The sequence below is a fragment of the Aquarana catesbeiana genome, linkage group LG07, assembly GCF_042186555.1.
Source record: "Aquarana catesbeiana isolate 2022-GZ linkage group LG07, ASM4218655v1, whole genome shotgun sequence".
Classification (NCBI taxonomy): domain Eukaryota; kingdom Metazoa; phylum Chordata; class Amphibia; order Anura; family Ranidae; genus Aquarana; species Aquarana catesbeiana.
In genome coordinates, this window is record NC_133330.1 from 170507666 (window position 1) to 170528269 (window position 20604).

At 41.8% G+C, this 20604-nt stretch overlaps 1 protein-coding gene across 1 annotated transcript in view; it reads right to left on the bottom strand.

Annotated features, from left to right (window-relative positions):
* Positions 1–20604, bottom strand: part of PRG4 (proteoglycan 4) — a 276400-nt gene that overhangs the window by 146286 nt on the left and 109510 nt on the right. Inside the window, exons 8-10 of the mRNA XM_073591959.1 lie at positions 17153–17296; positions 15841–15957; positions 14550–14702 (exon numbers count right to left, since the gene is read on the bottom strand). Coding sequence (XP_073448060.1) covers positions 14550–14702; positions 15841–15957; positions 17153–17296 — 414 coding nt within the window. The remainder of the gene's footprint in view (positions 1–14549; positions 14703–15840; positions 15958–17152; positions 17297–20604) is intronic.

Genomic DNA, 20604 nt, shown 5'->3' on the forward strand with positions numbered 1-20604 from the left:
ACCACATTGGAACAGTATATAAAGGAAATAAAGACTACTGGAGTTTACGAAAAATCTGGTGTAAGGAAGTAGTGAAAATGGGTTCCTGCCAATGTATTCACAAAATCTTTGAGGGATAGGGCTTGAAGAGGGTCAAGCACCATTAGGTGTGCATCCAAATAATGAAAAAAAATCCACAGCACAGAAGAGTATGCCGATAGATAATATAACATACATCAGGGTAGGTTTCTAAAATGTCATAAAGCCCAATGAATTATGGAAAAAACACAATGGGGCGAATGAACACCAGAAGAGGAAGTCAAATACAAATGCTTGAGCTAAAATTTAGAATGGTGCTATGGGGAAAACCCAAACATTGAAAACTCTTATGCTTGGGGCTGAGCAAAGGAGGCTGAGGGCAAGGTTACTGCTGTAGAAGCTGTAGAAGCAGAGGAAAAACTTGGTTCTTCCACCTCATCTACACACCTTCTGCTTTGAAGAAGTTGTGCACTCCAACCACCAGAGACATCAGGAAAGACTTAGTCAAGGACAGAATTAAAGAGGCGTCTACCCTTATAAAGTGAGTATCTGTACAAGGTACTCGCTCTGTTGCCTAAAATAAATCATCAAGTTCTGAACACATGCTGGAGATGTGAAGATGAGAAAGGTACTATGCTCCATATTTTCTGGCAATGTCCAAACATCCAACCATTTTGGAATGATGTGCTCACCACGATTAAACATATTGCTTCTGTTGACTTGCACCAAAATCCTGCTGCATGCCTGCTTCACCTGACTAAGAGACCTATTGCTAAATGCAAGTCTTCATCTTCATCAAAGGGATCACCCTTCGATGAAGTCACGTGAACAGTGACGCAACGCGTCAGGGAGGAGTCAGGTGTTATCACTTCAGGGTCACGGCCAAGACCTGAAGTACTCTGTTCTGTGCTGTTTATCCAGTTTTTTAATGTAAGTTACTACGTTGTGTTTTTCTAAAACTGTGTTGGATTACTACACGATGGGGTTATTCCTTTATATTGCATGCCCCCACCTTACTTGCCAAGCCTGAAGTCTTCCATCAGAGACCCGCCAGTACTGGTAAGATTGGAGGAGATGGATCGATTATTGGATCACATCTGCTTCCAGACTGCAGTCTTGACTTGACCCGTAGGGGTCTTTAATAGAGGTGAGAGTCTAGGGGAATCGTGTGGCGCACCACGGATTGTCGGTGATTGGAGGAATTTGAAACCGATCATTCTCTGCACATGCACTTTTGTTTTTTTTTTGCATGAACTGTTATATGAAGATTGCACTTGTTGGACTATGCACCTTTATTTATTGAATTCACTGTTTTCTTGCACTTTTTTGCACTTTTTTGTACTTTATGCAATTTTTTCCATTTTATTAGACTTTTGTCACTTTATGCGATTTTTTTCATAGTATGTGATTTTCTTCATTTTTATGTGCCTCATGAGTTTTATTGGATTCACTGACTGTATTTCTACATTTTTGGACTTATTTATGCTATTTTTTTATTCATGCAATTTTTTTTCGGCTTCTCTCATCCTTAATGTATTCCTTTTTTCAATTTGGTTTTGCTCACTTGTTCCTCCCTCCCTTTCAAGATATAAAAGACAAGAATGCTAAAAAAGTATAAAAATATATAAATTTTATTCAATAAGTAAATACAGAATAGTGTGAACGATAAACATCTAAAAATATATGAATGGAACACATATAGTTAGAATATAACAGCTGCTAGGTGTTTAGTAGGGATGAGCTTCGTGTTCGAGTCGAACCCATGTTCGACTCGAACATCGTCTGTTCGGCCGTCCGCCGAATTGCGAACGATATGGGCCGTTCGCGCCAAATTCGTGTGGTGCGTCACGGCCCATAATTCACTGCGGCATCGCAGTGCATTGCTGGCTGATGATTGGCCAAGCATGCACACCCGCATGCTTGGCCAATCACAGCGCCGTCTGTAAAGAGAGCTGTAATTGGCCAAAGCCAGGGTGGCTTTGGCCAATTATGGCTCAGGGGGTTTAGTACACACCCCACACTATATAAGGCCACCTGCACGGCGGCCCTGTGTAGTGTGTTCCGGCGTTGAGAGACAGAGACAAAGAGACAGTGTCATTTGATTTAAGTTAGACACATTAGGCAGGACAGTCAGTCAGTTAGCTGCACTTACAGTGAATTGTGTATATATATATATATATATATATGCATCCCAGGTGTTGTATATATATATATATATATATATATATATATATATATATATATATACACTGTATTCAGTTTATCTAGATCCGTTCCTGTTATTATCTTCCTACTGACAGGCAGGCTTGTGTTGTTACAGTATTTACAGTTACCGGAAGAAAATTGCTGGTGTTCTTCTGATCCTATTAGTACCACAGTCAGGCAGCTAGACTATTTACAGTTAGTGTAGTGCGTCCTCCTCACAGTGTTCAGCTAAAGCTACAAGTTAGTTTAGTGTGACCTCTGCACAGTGTTCAGCTAAAGCTACAAGTTAGTGTAGTGCGTCCTCCTCACAGTGTTCAGCTAAACCTACAAGTTAGTGAAGTGCGTCCTCTGAACAGTGTTCAGCTAAAGCTACAAGTTAGTGTAGTGCACAGTGTTCAGCTAAAGCTACAAGTTAGTGTAGTGCGTCCTCCTCACAGTGTTCAGCTAAAGCTACAAGTTAGTGTAGTGCGACCTCTGCACAGTGTTCAGCTAAAGCTACAAGTTAGTGTAGTGCGTCCTCTGAACAGTGTTCCGCTAAAGCTACAAGTTAGTGTAGTGCACGGTGTTCAGCTAAAGCTACAAGTTAGTGTAGTGTGTCCTCCTCACAGTGTTCAGCTAAAGCTACAAGTTAGTGTAGTGCGTCCTCCTCACAGTGTTCAGCTAAAGCTACAAGTTAGTGTAGTGCGACCTTTGCACAGTGTTCAGCTAAAGCTACAAGTTAGTGTAGTGCGTCCTCTGAACAGTATTCAGCTAAAGCTACAAGTTAGTGTAGTGCACAGTGTTCAGCTAAAGCTACAAGTTAGTGTAGTTCGTCCTCTGAACAGTGTTCAGCTAAAGCTACAAGTTAGTGTAGTGCGACCTCTGTACAGTGTTCAGCTAAAGCTACAAGTTAGTGTAGTGCGTCCTCCTCACAGTGTTCAGCTAAAGCTACAAGTTAGTGTATTGCACAGTGTTCAGCTAAAGCTACAAGTTAGTGTAGTGCGTCCTCCTCACAGTGTTCAGCTAAAGCTACAAGTTAGTGTGGTGCAACCTCTGCACAGTGTTCAGCAAAAGCTACAAGTTAGTGTAGTGCATCCTCTGAACAGTGTTCAGCTAAAGCTACAAGTTAGTGTAGTGCACAGTGTTCAGCTAAAGCTGCAAGTTAGTGCAGTGCGTCCTCCTCACAGTGTTCGGCTAAAGCTACAAGTTAGTGTAGTGCGTCCTCTGAACAGTGTTCAGCTAAAGCTACAAGTTAGTGTAGTGCGACCTCTGCACAGTGTTCAGCTAAAGCTACAAGTTAGTGTAGAGTGTCCTCTGAACAGCTACCTGTAGAAGGTTGGTGGTGTTTTCCTGATCCTATCACTACCACAGGCAGCTACATTATTTTAACATTAGTGTAGTGCGTCCTCTGCACAGTGTTCAGCTAAAGCTATCTGTAGAAGGTTGGTGGTGTTTTCCTGATCCTATCACTACCGCAGGCAGCTACATTATTTACACGTTAGTGTAGTGCGTCCTCTGCACAGTGTTCAGGTAAAGCTACCTGTAGAAGGTTGGTGGTGTTTTCCTGATCCTATCACTACCGCAGGCAGCTACATTATTTACACATTAGTCTAGTGTGACCTCTGCACAGTGTTCAGCTAAAGCTACCTGTAGAAGGTTGGTGATGTTTTCCTGATCCTATCACTACCGCAGGCAGCTACATTATTTTAACATTGGTGTAGTGCGTCCTCTGCACAGTGTTCAGCTAAAGCTACAAGTTAGTGTAGTGCGACCTCTGCACAGTGTTCATCTAAAGCTACCTGTAGAAGATTGGTGATGTTCTCATACTACAGGCAGGCAGTTGATTTTGCTAGCTGCAGTATCAGTATATATATATATATATATATATATATATATATATATCCAAGCGCTTAGTGCAGCTACATCTCACTGCAGGCCATTAGTATGTCTGGAAGGCCAACAAGGAGAGGCAGACAGTCACAAGCTAATAAAAGAGGGCAAGCAGGCTCTGTGTCTAGAGGCAACAGTGCTGGGCATGGAGATGGTGCATCCTCATCAGCACGTGGCCGTGGGACACGCTTGGCCTTTTTTCGGCAGCTGGCCGTGTTGAGCCACAACATGCGGAAGACTTGGTCGAGTGGATGACCAAGCCGTCCTCATCCTCCTCATCCTCTCTCAACCATGCTCAGGGTACTTTGTCAGGCAAAGCAGCTGCCAATGCGGCCTCTTCTCTCAGCTCAATGGCATCAGTGACTCCTTCCCTAGCCCCACCATGTCCTCCTGAGGAGTCCCTCGAGCTGTTTGACCACAGTGTTGGGTACATGCTCCAGGAGGATGCCCAGCGTTTAGAAGGCACTGATGATGATACTGAGCTAGATGAAGACAGTAACGTGAGCACGGACAGAGGGGGTGCCCAAGAAGGACAGCAATCTGGCAGTCATGCTCCCCCTGCTGCAGCATACTGCCAGCTTTGCTCCAGTGATGAGGAGGGAGGGGATGATGAGGTCACTGACTCAACATGGGTGCCTGATAGGAGAGAGGAGGAGGCACATCACCAATGAGGCAGGATGCCCTCCAGGGGCCAGCCTAAGGGCAGCACACTGACTGCATCACACCACAAAGCTCCGCATGTGCAGGGCGCTGCTGTCTCTGCGCATTATTTCAAAAGTTCTTTGGTGTGGGCCTTTTTTGAGACAAGTGCATCAGATCGCACCACTGCTATTTGCAACATATGTCTCAAGTGTATCTCGCGTGGCCAAAACATCTCCCGCTTGGGCACCATATGCTTGACCAGACATATATTGACCTGCCATGCAGTTCGTTGGCAAGCGTATCTAAAAGACCCACACCAAATAACAAAGAGGACCTCTCCTTGCTCCTCATCAGCTGAGATCTCCAACCCCACTATACCTTCAGTCCTCTCTAAGACCTGCACTGAGAGGAATGAAGGTGTAGAATTAGGTGTGTCACAGCCAAGTACTTGTGGGCAATCTGTTTTCGGTACACCGACGTCAGATTGTACCAGGCAAATTTCCTTGCCCCAGCTGCTGCACCGCCAAAAGAAGTTTGCTCCCAGCCATCCACATGCCCAGTGGTTGAATGCCAGCTTGGCAAAATTGCTATCACTTCAACTGCTACCTTTTCAGTTGGTAGACTCTGCCCCCTTCTGTGAGTTTGTAGAATGTGTGGTTCCTCAGTGGCAGGTAACCAAACGCCACTTTTTCTCACGGAAGGCTATTTCGGCTCTCTATCGGCATGTGGAAGGCAATGTCCATGCCTCGCTGGACAGGGTGGTCAGCGGTAAGGTGCATATTACCGCTGACTCATGGTCCAGCAGGCATGGACAGGGACGTTACCTAAGTTTCACGGCACATTGGGTGACTCTGCTGGCAGCTGGGAAGGATGCAGGACAAGGTGCAGTAGTGTTGGAGGTTGTTCCGCCACCATGCCTCCAAAATGCCACTACTAATGATTCTGACACACCTCTCTCCTCCACCCCCTCCTCTTCTTCTTCCTCCATGGCCTCTTCCTGTGCTTTGTCCTCGGAACCAGCGGTGCTCCGTAGGCGTTCAAGGGGCTACTCAAATATGCAAGCCAAAAGATGCCATGCGGTGCTTGAGCTGGTGTGCTTGGGGGACAGGAGCCACACTAGGGCAGAGGTTCTGTCAGCTCTGCAGGGGCAGGTTCAGAGGTGGTTGACGCCATGCCAACTTAAGGCAGGAATGGTGATTTGCGACAATGGCACCAACCTCCGACAGGGACAAATGACCCATGTGCCCTGTTTGATTCACGTCCTTAACTTGGTAGTGCAGCGGTTCTTGGGTAGGTACCCGGGCTTACAGGATGTCCTGAGGCAGGCCAGGAAAGTCTGTGTGCATTTCCGCCAGTCATATAATGCCAGTGCTTGGCTGGCAGACCTCCAAAAGGAATTTAACCTGCCCAAGAACCGCCTAATCTGTGACATGCCCACCAGGTGGAACTCAACGTTGGCCATGTTGCAGTGGCTGCACACGCAGCAGAGGGCCATCAATGAGTACCTGTGTGACTATGGCACCAGGACAGGGTCAGGGGAGCTTGTATTCTTTTCCCCACGCCAGTGGGCCATGATCATGGATGCATGCACTGTCCTGTCACCATTTGAGGAGGCCACAAGGATGGTGAGCAGTGACAGTGCATGCATCAGTGACACTGTCCCCCTTGTCTACCTGTTGGAGCACACACTGCGTGGAATAATGGACAGGGCACTTGAGGCAGAACAGAGGCAGGAAGCAGAGGACTTCCTTAGCTCTCAAGGCCCCCTTTATCTAGACAGTGTTCCTGCATGCCCGCTGATCACACAGGAAGAGGAGGATGAGGAGGATTGTGTCAGTATGGAGGTGGAGCCTGGCAATCAGCAGCAGTCTTTAAAGGATCATTTACAGTCCCAAGAAACACATGGACTTGTACGTGGCCGGGAGGAGGTGGCTGCGGATCATGTCGTCCTTAGTGACCCAGAGGACTCTGGACCGAATGCCTCAGCAAACCTACGCTGCATGGCCTCCCTGATCCTGCAAAGCCTGCGGAAGGATCCTCGTATTCGTGGTATCAAGCAGAAGGAACAATACTGGCTGGCAACCCTCCTTGATCCACATTACAAGGGTAAGGTTGTGGACCTTATTTTGCCATCGCAGAGGGAGCAGAGGATGAAACATCTTTGGGAGGCCTTGCAGAAAGGTCTGTGCAATGCGTTCCCAGAGACTGGGAGGTTACAAACTCCTGTTTCTGGACAACGTGTTGCTGAGGCTTCGGTCAGTCAAAGAAGGAGCGGTGGCGAAGGTGGCCGTCTGACTGATGCGTTCAGACAATTTTTTAGTCCGCAGAGCCAAGGTATGATCGGTTCCAGCAACCATCGCCAGCGTCTGTTTTACATGGTGCAGGAATACCTAGGGGCAAGATCTGACTTGGACACCTTTCCCACCAAAAATCCTCTGGGTTACTGGGTCTTGAGGATGGATCACTGGCCAGAGCTTGCACAGTATGCAATTGAGCTACTGGCCTGTCCTGCATCCAGAGTTCATTCAGAAGGCACATTCAGTGCTGCTGGAGGCTTTGTAACCGATCACAGGGTGCATCTGTCCACCGACTCGTTCGATTGACTGACCTTCATAAAAAATGAATCAGTCTTGGATCACCACCAGCTACCAAGCACCTGATGCTGATGTAACCGAATAAATTTTTTTGAAATGTCAGATCCCTTCAAAGACTGCCTATGCTGATGCTGAGTGACTATCCTGTTATACTGAATAATTATCCTCTTCCTCCTCAATCATGATGATAGCTTGTAAGAACATTTTTGGTTCTGGGGGCCGCCAGTGCCGCCACCAGTGCCTAAGGCCCAATTTTTCAGCCCATTTAACAGGGGCATGTAATTACAATTTTTGATGCAATTCTTTGCAGCAGGGCTAGTTCCTGCGCTCCAACTAGAGTATCTGTGAGGGGTTGCAGTGTTGTGGCACCAGCACCAGTGCCTAAGGCCCAATTTTTCTGCCCCCGTTTAACAAGGGCGTGTAATTACAATTTTTTATGCAATTCTTTGCAGCAGGGCTAGTTCCTGCGCTCCAACTAGAGTATCTGTGAGTGGTTGCAGTGTTGTGGCACCAGCACCAGTGCCTAAGGCCCAATTTTTCAGCCCATTTAACAGGGGCATGTAATTACAATTTTTGATGCAATTCTTTGCAGCAGGGCTAGTTCCTGCGCTCCAACTAGAGTATCTGTGAGGGGTTGCAGTGTTGTGGCACCAGCGCCAGTGCCTAAGGTCCAAATTTTTCAGCCCCTGTTTAACAGGGGCGTGTAATTATAATTTTTGATGCAATTCTTTGCAGCAGGGCTAGTTCCTGCGCTCCAACTAGAGTATCTGTGAGCGGTTTAAGTGTTGTGGCACCAGCACCAGTGCTTAAGGCCCAATTTTTCAGCCCCTGTTCAACAGGGACATGTAATTGGAATTCTTGATCTAATATTTCACAGCAGGGCCCGTTTCTGCGCCCACCAAGAATATCTTTGAGGACTTACAGTGTTGTGGCACCAGCACCACCACCACCACCACCAAAGGCCCAATTTTTCTGCCCCTGTTCAACAGGGGCATGTAATTACAATTCTTGATCTAATATTTCACAGCAGGGCCCTGTTAGGGCTTATAGTGTTGTGGCCACAACAACACCTAAGGCCCAAATTTCTGCTGAGTATATAGGGCATGCCCCTACTTTCAAACATCCAACTTACAAACGACTCCTACTTGCAAACGGAAGGAGACAACAGGAAATGAGATGAAATCTACCCCTAGGAAGGGAAATTCTCTCCTGTAAGAGTTAATATGGGAAAAACTTTTCTCCTTTCCACTGATGCTTTATCATCAATCCTTGTTTCACAAAAAACCCCAAATTTTCAAAAAAAATTTGTCATTGGGACAAAAAGTGAGGTGAAATCTTCTGAAGAGTAGCACAGACAGCAAAACAAATGTCACAGGGGTGATAACCCATCCCTAGGTTTTCCAAAAAGTTTAAAATAGATTTTTTGGCTGGAGCTAAACACGTTAAAAATGTACCAGTTCAAAATTACAAACAGATTCTACTTAACAACAAACCTACAGTACCTGCCTTGTTTGCACTGCCTGTATGCTGCTGTTCAGCATACAGCACCTTTCCTTTTTTAATTTGGGTGCGGGGTTCCCCTTAATATCCATACAAGACCCAAAGGGCCTGGTAATGGACTGGGGGGTACCCATGCCATTTGTCTCACTAATTTTCATCCATAATGCCAGGACCTGACATTACATTAAAGCCGCAAGCAGTTTTAAATGACTTTTTTCCTTTAAAAATGACATTTTGTGCAGGGACTGTTCTAAGCACGGGAAACATGCGCCACTTTACAGGCATACTATAGACACCCCCCAGGTACGATATTTAAAGGAATATTTCACTTTTTTTTTTTTTTACTTTAAGCATCATTAAAATCACTGCTCCCGAAAAAACGGCCATTTTTAAAACTTTTTTTTGCATTGATACATGTCCCCTGGGGCAGGACCCGGGTCCCCAAACCCTTTTTAGGACAATGCCATGCAAATTAGGCTTTAAAATGAGCACTTTTGATTTTGAATGTTCGAGTCCCATAGATGTCAATATGGTTCTAACGTTCGTGCGAATTTTCGGTCCGTTCGCAGGTTCTGTTGCGAAACGAACCGGGGGGTGTTCAGCTCATCCCTAGTGTTTAGATACACAAGATTCTAGACATAAAGTCGAATATGGGTAGTGGTCACAACAAATCCCAACATGTTTCGGAAGAAAGGCCAAAGGGCTAGATTGATAATATGTTCATTTCCTTCCTCAGGGGTTAAATGGAAGCATGCTGATATAATTCTATTGGAGAGAGATATACATATAAGCATATGAGTAAGTAAGTACCTCCTACTCTCCCCATTGAATCTTGCTATGCGACTTAGCAATTTTCGAGGCGTGAGGTACCATCTATTCCAACGAGGCTGTGCATCTTAAAAGGAACACATGACCTGTTAGTATTATGTATTGCAAATGCTTACTTTTCTCTGCTATGTTGAAACCAATTATTGCATCAATACATACCTGCCTACTAGTTAATACATAACAATTTTTACTTACTCATATGATTATATGTATATCTCTCTCCAATAGAATTAAGTATATTTTTATACTTTTTTTAGCATTCTTGTCTCTTTTATCTTGACAATTCTCTTACCTGCACTATCCCCTGGGGGCACTTTTTCCAATTTTTCCAATTATTTTTGGGATGTGGTAAGAGTTGTCAAGATTCTTCATTGGTTGGTTTCTCTCTTCTTTCTTCAATAATTAGTACTCTTAAAGCTGAACTCCGGGATAAGCAATTTTTTTTTTTAATCCCGGTGTCCTTTGTGTATTTCTTCAAGATCTGTATAATAACTCAGTGTGAAACTTTACCTCTGTGCAGAAGCTTCCTGTAATAAAGACTGTCTATGCTGCTCTCTCTCCTTGTACAGGGTGACTGGTCGCAGGCTTACTTAGTAGCAGTGGGTTCAGTGATAGAATGCACCAGAACGCACTTAGAACCCTTGCAGGTAGGCTTATGCATCAATCGCCTGCATTAATTGTGTTGGTCCCTTCTGGGAAACCTGGGAAGTTGCTGCCTTTAGCAATAGACGAGTAGGGCTGAGGTTACCTGTTGCAGCGTGATTGTCCTCTGTGTATCTTTGTAAAGATATGCTGCACCAAGCATTGCAGAACAACTATGCCCAGTGAGTGAGGAAAAGCCTATTGTACTTACAAACTCAAGCAGCTGGTGCTGATGAGGATCACAGACAGACAGGGGTGGCCATGTCACTACAGGCAGACATTGGAACGAGACCAGAAACTGGGTGATCCACAAGGTATCAGAGAAACAGGAGCCATAACAGGACATTGCTGTTTCTAGGCTGAAAAGGTGGGAAAACGTATATAGAGACATAATGCACAACACTTCACCAAGTGGAAGATATCAGTACTTAGTTTATTCAGCCTTAACCATCTTAATGCCAGATGGTGATGGTGGGAAAAATTGAGAATTGCATAACTATGCCAACTGTAAAGTAGTTTCTGGTGCTTCAGCACACCTGGTCTTCTCTCTGTGTGAGTTCTTTGTGACTAGGTGCAGTGGGCCATGGCTCTGAACCTCGAAAGCGATTTGTAACTGAAACAGTACCAAAGTTTGGGAAGTATCACAAACAAAGTTCAAAGGTTGCATTCCAGGAAAAACTTCAGATCTAATGGTAGCTATGTAAAAGGTTGAAACTAAATAGCCCCACTCACTAAACACGCCTGAAAAGACTGCGGGACAGCAGAGGTTATGCTACAGGTCTAGACTTGGAGAGTGCCTTGCAGCTAACTATCACAGTACACAGAGGTCCAAAAAGTGCTAGCATGTAGGGCTTAGCAACTAAAGGTTATATATCAGACCATTCAACATATTACCAGACCAGTGGGGTGCAGTAAGGGCTTCCAAAGACACACCAAGGAAATATCCATTTCCTTCAATTTGAAAGCTTTACTCATAAGGTAAGTCCTCAGAGAGGTCCAATGGCTGTGCAATAGTTCTGGATCTGGATAAAATGCTATGGGCAACTGCCATAGTTGACAAGGTCTAGAAAGCAACATAATGCAGAGGTCAGTACCTAGAGACACACAAGGTTATTCTGTGCCACGTCAATAGGCCTACTCAGACAGTGAGTCTTCAGAGACTGGATCACACCAGACACTGTCACACAGCTCTGGAACTGGAGATCACCCTGTGGCTAAATACATAGGTACACTATCATCTGTATAGTGCCAAAAAGCAGAGCCCAGTACCTGAATGTCACATTCAAGGCTAGCCCTACAATCTTTGATCCAGCAGGGTCTGAGCACAGCTTTTAAAGGATATGCTGATCTACACTGGAGGATGGGTTATGTGTAGGCTGGTTTAACATTTTTTGTTTTTTTGAGTTTCCAAACCTCTTGTTGCAGCAGTATAAGTTTATGTGTCAGATTTGCCCTCAACCTCAGGACACATATTTACATTCATTAGACTGAATGGGACTTCAGCCTAAATTCCCAAAAGGAAATAAAGTGCAATCCACATGTATAAAGCACACAGCTGTGTTGTATATATGTGCAAAAACAGCTTCTAATTTAAAAAATATTTTAATTTTGAAAAATGCTGCATGAATGGTGAGCTAAAATGTTAAACTTGAACTAAGTAAGTAAAACTAAACAAGAGAAAAATGTACATTCTTCATGAATGAGCATGCATTGATATAATACTTAAAGACTGAACTGATTCCTTGATGCGCCCAATTCCATTAGGCTGTATTAAAGCTGTTCATAAACATAAAGACAGCTGCAGAATGCAAAAAAAAAATGATATCGTTTTTCAGCTGTCACATTTTGTGTAGGAATAAAAAAACAACTGAAGACTTTGTTCTTGCCAGACCAATCTGCTAACATTCTATGCTGAAGTGAGCTACCATCTAGACAGGGGAAGGCCTGTGGATTTAGTGTATCTGGATCTTGCAAAAGCATTTGATACAGTTCCCCAAAAGTGCTTAATCTACAAGCTGAGGTCTGCAGGCATGGACCATAGTGTTTGTTCTTCGGTAAAAAACTACAGGGGCGTGTCCAAAGGGTGGTGATAAATAACATGTACTCAGACTGGTCTGGAGTGGTAAGTGGGGTATCCCAAGGTCCTGTCTTGGGACCAATTCTATTCAATTTATTCATCAATGATATAGAGGATGGGATAAATAGCTCAATCTCAGTTTTTGCGGATGATGCAAAAATAAGCAGGGCAATAACTTCACATCAGGATGTAGACAATTTACAGAAAGATCTGAACAAAATAATGGAGTGGACAACTTCATGGCAAATGAGGTTTAATGTGGAGAAATGTAAAGCATTGCACTTGGGAGCAAAAAACATAAATACAAACTACTCGATAGGGGGAGAACCACTGGGGGAATCAAGAATGGACAATGATATGGGGGTACTGGTAGATGACAGACTGAGCAATGGCATGCAATGTCAAGCTGAAGCTACCAAGGCTGGCAGAATTGTAGAATATAAAACTCTGGTTAGAGCTCTGGTTAGGCCACATCTGGAGTATTCCATCCAGTTCTGGTCACCAGTCCTCAGAAGGGAAGTGCTGGAGCTGGAGAGAGTTGAGATTGGAGGACCTCAATTACGAGGAACGACTACAGGCACTACATTTATTCTTGCTGGAGAAGGGCCACTTGAGAAGGGACATGATAGTGATTTACAAATATCTCAATGGTGACCCCAGCATAGGAAAAAACTATTCAGTCTCAGGGAGTTTAACCACCTCAATACAGGGCACTTTCACCCCCTTCCTGCCCAAACCATTTTTGAGTTTTCAGCGCTGTCACACTTTGAATGACAATTGCGCGGTCATATCACACTGCACCCTAATGAAATTTTAACCATTTTTTCCCCACAAATAGTGCTTTCTTTTGGTGGTATTTGATCACCTCTGCGGTTTTTATTTATTGCGCTATAAACAAAAGAATAGGGACAATTTTGAAAAAACACAATATTTTTTACTTTTTGCTATAATAAATATCCAAATTTTTTTTTTTTAAACAAATTTTTTCCTCAGTTTAGGCTGATACGTATTCTTCTACATATTTTTGGTAAAAAAAAATTGCGATAAGCGTATATTGATTGGTTTGCGCAAAAGTTATAGCGTCTACAAAATAGGGGATAGATTTATAGCATTTTTATTTATTTATTACTAGTAATGGCGGCGATCTGCAATTTTTATTGTGACTGCGATATTGAGGCGGACATATCAGACACTTCTGACACATTTTTGGGACCATTCACATTTATACAGCGATCCGTGCTATAAAAATGCATTGATTACTGTGTAAATGTGACTGGCAGGGAAGGGATAAACACTAGGGGGTGATCGAGGGGTTAATGTGTGTCCTAGGGAGGTGATTCTAACTGTGGGGGGAGGGGACTGACTGGGGGAGGTGACCGATCGGTGTCCCTATGTACAAGGGACACACCATCGGTCTCCTCTCCTCTCTGACAGGAGGTGGATCTGTGTTTACATACACAGATCCACGGTCCTGCTCTGTTACCCGGCAATCGCGGGTGCCCGGCGGACATTGCGGCCGCCGGGCACGCGCACCGGGTCCCAAGCGACGCAGCGGGCACGCACGCCCCCTAGTGGCTCGGGAGGGCGATCACGTCATATGACGTCCGCCTTGAACAACAGCTGCCTTGTCCCGCTGTCATATGACGGTGGGCGGTAGCTTAGTGGTTAAGAGGACACGGGGCCACACAATGAGACTGGAGGAGAAGGTTTAACTTTAAACTGTGCAGGGGGGGTCACTGTCAGGGTTAAAAGGCTGTGGTACACTCTTCCACAATTGGTGGTGGCAGCGGGGAGTATGGATATTTTTAAAAGACTCTTGGATGTGCATCTTAAAGAACTTACAGGGATACGGGAAATAATTATAGACACTGACACATGTATACCTACACAGGTTGAACTGAATGGACTTTTGTCTTTATTCAACCTTACCTACTATGTAACTATGTAACTATGTAACTTTGGAAAACCAATGATGACATCACAAGATATCTGATTTCCTGATTAACTAGAGATAAGCGTGTGCCATACTGTATTTACCATCGGAAGAGATGAAACACCTACTAGGCATACATGGAAACGTTTATATAAATTTGAGGGAAAAAATATCTTTGTGGTTGACATTTCAAAATAAACAGGCAAATCCCTCTATAGCCTTTTATATTTTATTGCAGTACCTGGATTGTCTGGATCAGGTATATCATCCTCATCCTGTGGTTTCTTTTTCATTTGATTTTTCCTTGATAATTTCTTGGTTTTTTTGCTTCCTTTAACACTCGATGAAGAAGATGACGAAGAGAATGAAGATGAGGATACATTGTCTTCTGATTCTTTAAAATAAATAAAGCAAATATTTAAACTTATTCATTATCTTAAAAATACTTATGCTCAATATTTTTTTATTTTATGATCATACATTTTACATATATGTGTATGGACAGTCTTATCTAAAGATACACTGTACATAGTTAGCTGTATCTTGAAGGGCATTTCCGCTTTTTAAAAGGCTTGTTGACAGATTTGCTGCAGTGATTGCTGCATATGAACTGCAGACTACCTGCACTGTTTTTTAAAGTGGCTCTGTCAATAAACAAGAAATACTAGCAAACATTTTCCTGTAAAAGAAGCAAGTAAATACTTACCTCCCCTGCTGCCTGCCAATCTGAACACTACTCCACTGAAGAGATATTATTCCCTGGAATTTCAACAGAAACAGACACTCTTGCCACTTTACTTGCTGTGCTTGTTACTAAAGTATTTGCATGTGTTTTCATTTTTATACTTGTAAGCTTTCACGTTAAAGCCTTATATGCCCTTTTCATTGCTTCTCCACACTTTGCTGTGAGAGTTGTTGGTGACAATAATAATAATAATTATCCTTGTAATTATTATTAGTATCATAGATTTAACTGTAATACCTTCAATTTCTTCTTCTGACTCAACAAGTGTCTCACTCTTTTTCTTTTTGGGGGACTTTCTTTGAGGATTTTTTTTACCCTTTGCTGGTAATCTTGAAGAGTGTCTCTCTTTGGGGTCTAAAATACAGAAAAATAATACCAACCATCATGTCATTACTGTGTCCAGGATAAATGGGCACTCACTATTACCCTTATTACCTCGTGTACGAAACAATTATTAGTATTCATTTTTTGTACAGTCAACTTTAACCACATTTTGAAATTCAGATTATTAAATGAGGGCTTATTTCCTTTTTAAAATGTCCTCTCCTTTACTCCTGTTGTCTATGCTTAATACTTACAGAATTTAAGATCTTTGGACATAAATGTAATTACAGTTGTAACCAATGTATTTGCAAATGTTGTCATTTGCTTTCATGAGCTTTCATGTTTTAGTCTTCCATGCCCTTCTCTTTGCTTCTCTATACTTTGCAGTAAGAATTGTTGGTGACAATAATAATAATAATAATAATCTTCATAATTATTATTATTATAGATTTATCTGTAATACCTTCAGTTTCTTCTTCTGACTCAACAAGTGTGTTACTTTTTTTCTTTCTGGGGTTTTTAGGAGACTTTCCTTTAGGATATTTTTTACTCTTTGATGGTGAGGGTCTCTCATTGGGGTCTACAATACACCAAAACAATAATAATTATTATGCATATTATTTTAGTATATATGCATATTTTAGACACGTTACATATTTTTCATAAGCTGTACCTGCAAATTGTGAATTGTTATAGATAATTTTTCACAGCAAGAAGTTATTATAAATCAGGTTAGGGAAAGCTTGCCTGTTTGACATGTAGAAACTTATATGTACAATAGAGTAAAGTGCAATTACCGGATGTTCCATTAGTAACCAATGATATATATATATTTTTTGGTAGTTTAGAAATATGTGAAATACTATTGATTAGTTGCTATATGTGCTATAGGTTACTCCATATTTTGCTCTTTTTCCCAGTTTAATAAATAAAGGCAAAATGAGAACTTTAGGCATAGCAATATTTAAAGAGTTTAACAGTTTTCCTGCTCTTACTGCTTCTTGCTTGGTCACTGATTATCGAAAGAGGTACACAGTGCATGTTGCCTTTTCTTCTTCATAATATCACCTTACATCCTGTAAACTCTCACACCTGTTTATCTCTTTATAATCTTGTACTCTTTGCATGTCATGCTTTGTGACTATTTTTTTCTTGAAATGTCTTTAACATATCATTTTATCTCAATGGAAACACTGCTTCCTGCCCTCACAGGAAGGTTACCAGGATCCAGGATCAGCACAATTGTCCCCCCACAGACTTGTTTTACAGAAAAGGATGGGGTGTGTTGTACAAGGTCTGTTATATAACTGAGCTGGCAGAAATGTGCAAACCTCAAGAAGGGATGGACAAAAATATAAAAATCCTTTGACAGGTAAATCAATTATATGTGCTTTATCTGTGTATTTTGCCCGGAGTTCAGATTAACTGTTGCCTATAAAAAATAACTGAGGAAAAAAACTAAACACAGAAACGCACATTACTGGAATGTTCAAATTGTTAATTGTGTTTTCTGCAAAAAAAAATATATTAGGGTCAAGGGTCAATTCTGGTGTAAATGTTCTAACAACTGACTATAAAAACTCAGCATACTTTACCTAAAATGTGGTTTTCCTTCAGGCTAACGTTGAAAAAAAAGTATTGATTGATTAGAATTGAAAGTATTCACAAATTGTGAAATTTAGTCACAAAGATCTAAGTCAGGTTATGTATGACTCAGATCTATGTAGTTTGGGTGCAGTATTTATGCAGCCAAACATGTCCTATTTACTAAATACCTTCTGATTCGTCTTCATATTCATATATAATCCTCCTCTTCTTCTTCTTTGGTTTTTTAGGTGTAGAATATACTGGATTCGTTTTGTCCTTTTTGGAGTATTTTTTATTAGTACGTGAAGCTGGTGCATTTCCCTCAAAGGGATCTAGATTAAAGTGAACATCTAAGAATCAACATGATGGAGCAAAACAGTCAACCATACTGAATTTGCACCTCAAATATCTTTACAAAAAATGGAGATATTTTTTCATAGGCTAATAATTTTATTTTATTTTATAAAGACAATATAATAGCAGCAGCTATTGCTTTTCCTGTTAGCCTTTGCTATATGTACAGAATAAAGCTACTAACTGACCTGCAAAGCTGCATATTTAGACATAAATAGTTACTGTAGCAGGAAAATGAAAGTACGACTATGAAAATGGAGGTGAGCATAATTGTCCTCCCACATACTTGTTTTGCGGAGAAGGATGGGGTGTGTTGTACAAAGCCTGTTACATAGCTGAGTGTACTGGTGGCTGACTATAGACTATAGACCATAGACACTGACTTTGGTGTCTATTAGATTGTACAATCAAATTTAGACATGCACAGTGGCTATACCAGAAAAAATGAATGTAAGACTATGAAAATGGAGGTTGTTTGTGCTCTGTCTAACTGATTGCTTATCTACTTCTCTGCCTTCAATTGGGCATTAAACATATTGGGGTTGGATTGCTAAAGATTAACCTCATTCACTAAGCTATGGGACAAATTCACTTGCAAAGTGCAACTTCAATTGCAAAACGAACAGCCTATTTTCCTTTAGTAATCAACCCCACTGTGGGGTTTATGAACAGGATGAATAGTGGACTTAGTGCAATAGTGATTGTGCTTCTAAGGTAATGACTTAATATTGGCTGAAAACAAACCTTCTATGAGGAGGTGAGCTGCCATCTAGATAAAGGAAGGCCCGTAGACATGGTGTATCTGGATTTTGCAAAAACATTTGACACAGTTCCCCATAAACATTTACTGTACAAATTAAGGTCCGTTGGCATGGACCATAGGGTGAGTACATGGATTGAAAACTGGCTACAAGGTCGGGTTCAGAGGGTGGTGATAAATGGGGAGTACTCGGAATGATCAGGGGTAGGAAGTGGGGTCCCCCCAGGGTTCTGTGACCAATCCTGTTTAATTTGTTCATAAACAACCTGGAGGATGGGGTAAACAGCTCATTCTCTGTATATGCGGACGGCACTAAGCTAAGCAGGGCAATAATTTCTCCGCAGGATGTGGAAACCTTGCAAGAAGATCTGAACAATTTAATGGGATGGGCAACTACATGGCAAATGAGGTTTAATGTAGAAAAATTTAAAATAATGCATTTGGGTGACAAAAATATGAATGCAATCTACTCACTAGGGGGTGAACCTCTGGGGGAATCTAGGATGGAAAAGGACCTGGGGGTCCTACTTGATGATAGGTTCAGAAATGGCATGCAATGCCAAGCTGCTGCTAACAAAGCAAACAGAATATTGGCATGCATTAAAAAGGGGATTAACTCCAGGGATAAAGTGATAATTCTCCCGCTCTACAAGACTCTGGTCCGGCCGCACCTAGAGTATGCTGTCCAGTTCTGGGCACCAGTCCTCAGGAAGGATGTACTGGAAATGGAGTGAGTAAAAAGAAGGGCAACAAAGCTAATAAAGGGTCTGGAGGATATTAGTTATGAAGAAAGGTTGCGAGCACTGAACTTATTCTCTCTGGAGAAGAGGTGTTTGAGAGGGGATATGATTTCCATTTACAAATACCATACTGGTGACCCCACAATAGGGATAAAACTTTTTCGTGGAAGGGAGTTTAATAAGACACGTGGAAAAGAGGTTTAACCTTAAACTGCGTAGAGGGTTCTTTACTGTAAGAGTGGCAAGGCTGTGGATATCCCTTCCACAGGTGGTGGTTTCAGCGAGGGGCATCGATAGTTTAAAAAACTATTAGATAAGCACCTGAACGACTGCAACATACAGGGATATACAATGTAATACTGACATATAATCACACACATAGGTTGGACTTGGTGAACTTGTGTCTTTTTTCAACCTCACCTAGTATGTAACTATTATGTAACTAAGGTGTTGTGGAAAACCCTTGGAATCTTTGCCGACATACATAAAGATGAACAGTTCTGAGTAATGTGATTGTGTGACGGATTCAACACTGATTCAACACTGTTTGATAAAATTGGTTGATTTGATGTGATATTAATATAGCAAGTAATCTGATTGCTTGGACACTCTGACATTTCAAAATATAGAAATAGCTATTACTGCTTGCCCTAAAAAATACCACCTATAATAAATTATCCTAGTTTCTGGTGACATTGCAATGGTAGTTGCCGAGGCAGACCATCAAATGTCCTCACAGAAAAGGTACCTTCTTCATCCTCTTCTGGAAATATTACTTTCCTATATCTCTTCTTTGCTGGCCTCCTAGGGCTCCTTTTTCTAGATATTTTTGATGAAGAAGGGGATGAGTTTTGGTTTTCCCGTGGAGGGTCTACAAGCAAATGTAAATGTAATAATTCAGGTTTTCAGTACTAACTAAGTTTGAGTAATATTACTTAATTTTTTAATGAGTAATTGTAACACCGTACATGGTTTTACTGTGGCATACTAAAATAATAGGAAGATGTTTATTCTGATTATGAAATATAATTATAAACATTTCACAAGCATAGAAATGATTAGGTTTGTAAAAATCATTACATTTTTTTTTTTTTACATTAAGCTGACAGAAGCACCTGAAAAATATACAATATACACTTACTGGAAGATGGAAGATGGAAGGTGCAACACTCCAAGCCAATCAAGCTCTGCTGAAAAGCCCAATGTTATCATCTATCACAAAGAGCGTACTAAAAAAATTAGAGTGCTGCTGCTCATTTAGTGTCTAGTAATATGCCAAGGTGTGTCCCAGTTCAAGCTGTATTGCTGTATTAGAGCATAGTCAGCAGACAGGTCTCAAAGAGTGCTGGATCTTACTATGTTGGGGTGCCTGGATCACAAGACTGGGTGAAATCTTTTTGTGTACTTTTATATTTCAGAATTGTATTTTGTTATTGGTGGTTTAGTTTTAACAACATTTTGCAGATGTCGATTACCAAAATCTATAATACAATTAAATGTGAAATGTTTGTGAATAATTGCTTTTGCGTTTGCATTTTAGATGTAAAGCTTCAAACACCAAACACCACCATGCAAAATATAGAGAACATTTTATTCCATCATACTATCATATACATTTTGGTTGTAGAAGCACTTTAGTGTTACTTGACATAAGTTAAGTATATACAGTATATAAGTATGTCTGTGTGGGATTTATCACAGCAGTTTCCCAAGATCCTTCAAGACTTGATTCATGCTGCCCATACCAGGAGACAATTGATAGTGACCTTAAATATTAGCCATTTTT